This window comes from Aquarana catesbeiana, linkage group LG09 (genome assembly GCF_042186555.1).
Source record: "Aquarana catesbeiana isolate 2022-GZ linkage group LG09, ASM4218655v1, whole genome shotgun sequence".
Lineage (NCBI taxonomy): Eukaryota > Metazoa > Chordata > Amphibia > Anura > Ranidae > Aquarana > Aquarana catesbeiana.
Window position 1 is genome coordinate 284,470,762 of NC_133332.1, and position 6,000 is coordinate 284,476,761.

The 6,000-nt window shown below is 38.0% G+C and overlaps 1 protein-coding gene across 1 annotated transcript in view; it reads left to right on the plus strand.

Moving 5' to 3' along the window:
* PSMB7 (proteasome 20S subunit beta 7) overlaps window positions 1-5,440 on the plus strand; it is a 106,457-nt gene extending 101,017 nt beyond the window's left edge. The window contains exons 7-8 of the mRNA XM_073600364.1: window positions 4,949-5,100; window positions 5,235-5,440. Of these exons, the coding sequence (XP_073456465.1) occupies window positions 4,949-5,100; window positions 5,235-5,346 (264 nt within the window). The 3' untranslated portion in view covers window positions 5,347-5,440. The remainder of the gene's footprint in view (window positions 1-4,948; window positions 5,101-5,234) is intronic.
* Window positions 5,441-6,000: the final 560 nt, after the last annotated feature.

Genomic DNA, 6,000 nt, shown 5'->3' on the forward strand with positions numbered 1-6,000 from the left:
GATTCACTTCCGCATAATCCCCCTTGTCCATCGCGGGGGGAGCCTTTTTAACGGCTGGGCTTTGTACCTGGCGATTGACCTGTTGGTTAAGCAACTAATCAAAGTTACCGCTGAGCCCTATCTGTATATATATTATGCTTCTGCAATTCTTTGATTACGTGTTTGTGTTTTATCTGATCATTTGTTTTATAGATAATTCCTCCTGACGAAGCAGTCTATGTACCGTGAAACTAGTAGAGGACTGGTTGATCTATGAGAACTCCATCAACCGATATCTCTTGAGGAAACATTTTGAGTATTTGTATACTGTTTTTTGAAACTTTTTTTTTTTTAATGTGTTCTATGTATGTCTTTTTATATGTAATGATTTAATTTTTATCCAAGATTTATTTTTCTTTGTATCAGTACCAAGATATTCCAACCCACAAGGTTTTGTGGTGGACTATGTCTGGTCAGTCTCAGCAACTGTCCTCACGCTCCCATCCCTTCTCTTTCTTCCAAATTGGATAGAAAGGACAGCAGCGCTATCTTATATTACAACCATTATTGATATGACAAAAAAAAAAAATATATATATATATATATATATATATATATATATATATATATATATATATATATATATAATGGATAACAAAAAGAAGACTAATCCATCCAAGTGTCTATATGTGCACTAAATCAAAGTTTAGTAATCCACAATACTATACTATTTTGATATTATATATGCAATCTTCTTCAACTTTTAAGTTATTCACACCACACCAAGTGTTCAGTGTCATCCAACCCTGGTAGGACACTCCTTCACCGGATCTATAAGCCTCACATTCAGCAAAATGAGCATTTTTTCTTTAATTAATCTGCTTCATCACTAGGACCCTCCAGATCAGCTCAATCACAAAAAGTAACGGCATTCATAAAAGAAAAAGCAAAGAGGAACTTCAATAGTGTAATAACATTAAAACACCATTTAATTTCCCATCCATTAAAAATCCACTTACAAGCAAAAAAATCTTCAAATGCCTTAATCTTATCACAAATGCTGCAGTGACCGGATAAGCTAGAACAGACCTATCGTATCAGCATCTCACCCGACAGCTCCTCTGTCACTTTCAGGATGTCCTTTCCGGTCCAGTGTGCTACGTCACTTTCAGTTGCCGTACAGTTCCGACGCATTTCATCATTACGACTTTGTCCCAGGATAAGAGTGATGTCCTGTGTCAGTCATTTCCAGAACATGGCTTTTGATGGCCAAATGGGATCAGGGTAGGTGTAGGTTGGACAGCCATCTTTGCATTTTTGCACTTTTGATGTGTATACCTTTTTCATTCCTGAATTTCCTAATTGTTTGTGTTTTTGGAGTGGAGTTTTAATGCTTGCAACTCTGTATGTGCTGACCCAATAAATACAATGCACTCCATGTATAGCTGATATCTTACCTCAGCGGGTGTCAAAAAGGGAGACTACATGTTTGTATTTAAATACTGATCTCCCTCTAACAGCTAATTACAAATCTTTACATGTAATCCAGAAAAAAAAAATCCAAACACATATGAAATCACATCAAATATGATTTTTAAAAAAAACTTTGCTTAAAGTTTAGCATAAAGTATGTGCTAACTGAAAATACAGTGTACTTTTTCCTTTTTAAGAGAATATTTCAGTTTAGCATCTCGGATATAATCAGCTCTTGTTAGTTGTTGAAATTCATTAAGTATATTTCTAAATGTTGTAAGAAATGTCTTTCAGCTGAGCTGTTATTTCGGTCTATGGGCCCTTTAAAATGAATGCTGTTATAAAAACAATTGCAAGACTATCTGGCAGAAAGAGTTTTTAGTATTTACTGGCATGTGCAAATTTCCTTAACCTGCCAGCGGTAGAAGCCGTCTATCCACGGCAGACCTCCTTCAATAGCTAAATCGTAAAAGGCCCATCACGATAATCCATCAGCACCTGATCCTGCACGAAACCTCCACACTCCCAACAGCCGGCTTAAAGCTAAGATTTAATACAGCCCCATGTCTGCCATCAGGCAGGCCTCGACAGTTTAAAGCTCATTCTCTAAATCTCTGCAGACTTTATGGCCAGCCGAGGGCTCATATAAAGTTTAATAGCATTACGGCACATAAATCATCTTTTAAAGATGCCACTAGCAGCTCCGATATTAAATGAAGACAATTGTGCGCGTTATAAATAATTTATCAAACAGCATTTCGGATTGCCTATCCAGTCTGACTTGTTTATTTTTGTCCTTACCAGAGTATTCCTCTGGCACTTCTTGAGAGAACCATTACCGGTCACTTTAATGAACTCTGGGGCCGTTTAGGCCACCACAAGCTACATGCTGCAGCTGCGGTGACCGATCTGGAACTCTCTCCTGCCTTCTCCAAGTGCTGGCCATTTGTCATCTGCTGGTAAATAGCTGTGCACATTGGAGCCCAGGGACACATTGTGTGATACAGTGATGGAAGCAAACAGATAGCTCTATAAAGAGCTGCTTGTCACCGCTGACTCGTCTTACCGTACATCACTCTTATTGTAATCTCATTTTAGAAGCAGCACAGCGGACCCTGGGGTAACATATTCCCAGGTACTTTGGACTTCACAGCTATAAACTACTCACAGGCCCAGTTATTTGCTCCAAAACTTTCTTGTTTTTAATTACACGCATGCTGCTTGTCTATAAAAGGCAGGAAATGGCTGTATGTGGGATTTTGCATATGTACAGTTTACCTGCATGTGTATAGCGTAATAATGGTGCTGTTTTTCTATGCCTCAGCCATAATCCTTACATTACTTGATCGTTCTATTCAGACATGCTGCATAGGGTTTAAACTTAAAATGTTCAGAGTGTTCTCAATTGGGACCCCACATTTAATACATTAATCCTGCTCCTGTGTCGAGATAAGAGATAGGAATGTCAAAGTGGTTATGCTATATTGCCCACAAAACGGACCTTGCGATCATATGTACAAATCTGGGAGTGGCTTCACTGGGCTGTAGTGCATTTGCAGGGTACCATTTGTTTTGTGGCCCAGACATTGAGATAATGTGTGACCACGTATGAGAACTACTTTATCTAATGGCTCAGACATAGTCGACCAATAGCAGTAAAATGCAGAACAAAGCTCCTACAGTTTTATATAAGGCGGGAAGCGTTAACATTATTTTGTTGTGCAGATTTTCACAAACAAGGGTTAATTTTTCACAGAGCTTCTTCAACTTAGAACTGTCGTCTGTGCCCCATATTGTTCTTTGAACAGTGCTGGTCCTAGCTTTGGATCCAATGATGAGGAAACACTGCTCAAGGTGTGAGTGCTGCAAGTCTAGTGTTGCTTTCAAAGCAGAGGTGCCCACCCGGCTCGTCCCTGAGATCAACAGGGAAAAATTGATGAATGGCTGCACACTCCAGAAGGATGCCAAAATCATTTATTGTAGTGATTAATAAATAAAAGCATATACAGCACAGTGAGCACCAGGAGATAAAAATGTTAACGCGTTTCACGCAGATGGCAGCGCTTAATCATTACACACGTTAACATTTTTATGTATGTGCAGCCATTCTTCCATTTTTCCCTGGTCCTAGCTACGGTATATAATTATTTGACCTGGATAAATACAGTACAGTTGAAAGTTCCACTGCTCCCTCTGTATGTGAAATGCGGATTCTAAACTTGTTCAGTAATGAGCCCCAATGAGACTTTTTAGTGGTCAATAAAATGGCTAGGGTTCAAAAAGGGGTCAGTTAATGTCTGGTGTCAATAGGTGTTTGATAAATTATAGAAAATTGTTTGGAGTCCCTTATATTGTTGAGGTCTCTAAGTGAGGTAGCTTGTGCCGAGACAGTGTTTTTATTGTGCGTTGTCACTGCTCTCATTTACTAGCCTGCTTTGCATTATCTTTGTTACCGTCAATCTTCCCCATTCCAGGAACGGCATACAAACATGTTCACTTCCTGTTCTGAGTGTACTCTCCTGCCTCAAACTCTGTTGGAGTGTCAATGAGTTTACCAATAGCAACAGGAGTGGTGCCAAAGAACTGGTTGCTGTTCATTTGCTAAAAGTTCATCTTTCTAACAACTATAATAGCAGCTGTCGATAGCAATAGTATCCTCAACAATATTCACAATAATATTATTCATTGTACTGTTTTTTCATTAGTATTTGTTATATTTCATATTTTTGGGGGTTTGATGAATATTTTAAAACTTCATGAATGTTTTGAAGAAGTTGGTGACCCCTGTTTTAAACAAACAAATCGGGGCATTCAGAAAAGTACTTTCTTTGTGCCCTGTCAGATCTACAAGAAGAATGTAACTGCTAAATTAGTAGAAATTTGTAAAATATACTCAGTCAGAGGCCATGTGGCTATATGTTGGACTCCAGGTAGGGTCCTGGAATCTATTTGACAATGTTTTTTTTTTTTTTTTTTTTGTCTAAAACACCTACTGTTTGAGAATGCACAGGCTTGGGGTTAACACATTTTAGAGAATTTAGCTTCACAAATTAAAGTTCTTGATGCACAATGACATGCAAACTTGCCTGAGTAACGGGAAGTGGCATATTTTAGGGATCCTAATTGTATGGATCGTTTAACTTTATCATTCCATGCTGATATGTGTACATGCAGTCTGAGAGAACAGAATTTTGCATCTCACCATGCTGGTACTGCAGTTGCCATACAACATTGATGGATGGATATCGATAACAAATGTTTATTGAATATAGGAGGTCTGTGCGTTAAAGAGCTATACATGACATCTCTAGGACAGAAAATTAAGAGAAAACTGTCCCAAGAGAAGACACATCAGCTTTTATATTTACACGTACATATACCACTGTGGCTGGTATGGACAATAAAAACTTGCATCTGGCTAATGGTGCTCAGTTGTATAGAGACTTGTTTGGGTTTACTGTATACACTTTGGATAAAATTGGTTTTCCATCTGCAGGAAGAAGAGGCCAAACAATTGGTACGAGATGCCATTGCTTCTGGGATATTTAATGACTTGGGCTCTGGTAGCAACATCGACTTATGTGTGATTACAAAGAATAAGGTGGATTATATACGCCCTCATGATGTGGCGAACAAGAAAGGTGTAAGGTAAGTACTCACAAACTTGTAGCCACTGTAGTACATCTAAATGTCCACCCTTTGGACTGCAACTGAATAACATTTATATCTCACATTATACAATATAAATTGTACAGTACAAGTATATTTTTTCTGTTTTATAGATCTGGAAATTACAAGTACAAGAAAGGCACCACTGGTGTTCTGTCAGAGAAGATTACTCATTTCAACCTGGATGTAGTGGAAGAGAGTATTCAAACTATGGATACTTCCTAAGGTTATAGACCATTTTCCTTGTTTGTACTGAGTCATAATATGTCAAATCTCTGTTCCCTTCTGAGAGATTCAATAAAAACAGTCATTGTTCTGACTCAAGATGTCCTTTGTCTTTCCCTCCTGATGAGCTTATCAGTTTTTTTCAATTAGGCCTTCTGGTCTTCTTTATCAGTCTTCCTCTTTCACTGTCAAGTCAAGAAGTGGTGCTGGAGAGGAGACTGCCAGTTATTGACAGATACAATAGCCACCTTTCAATGTATTTAATCTGTGGATTTAGCCGTTTGCCTGCAGTCTAGCTTTAACAAATACAGGTGCATCTTATAAAATTTGAATATCATCAAAAAGTAAATGTATTTCAGTAATTCAAATCAAAAAGTGAAATTCATATATATTACACACAGACTGATTTCAAGCATTTTTCTTTTATTTTGATGATTATAGCTTACAGCTAGTGAAAACCCCAAATTCAGTATCTCAGAAAACTAGAATATTACATAAGACCAATAAAAAAGATTTTTAATACAAAAATATTGGCTTACTGAAAAGTATGCACTCAATACTTGGTTGGGGCTACTTTTGCATGAATTACTGCATCAATGCGACGTGGCATGGAGGCGATCAGCCTGTGGCACTGCTGAGCTGTTATGGGAGCCC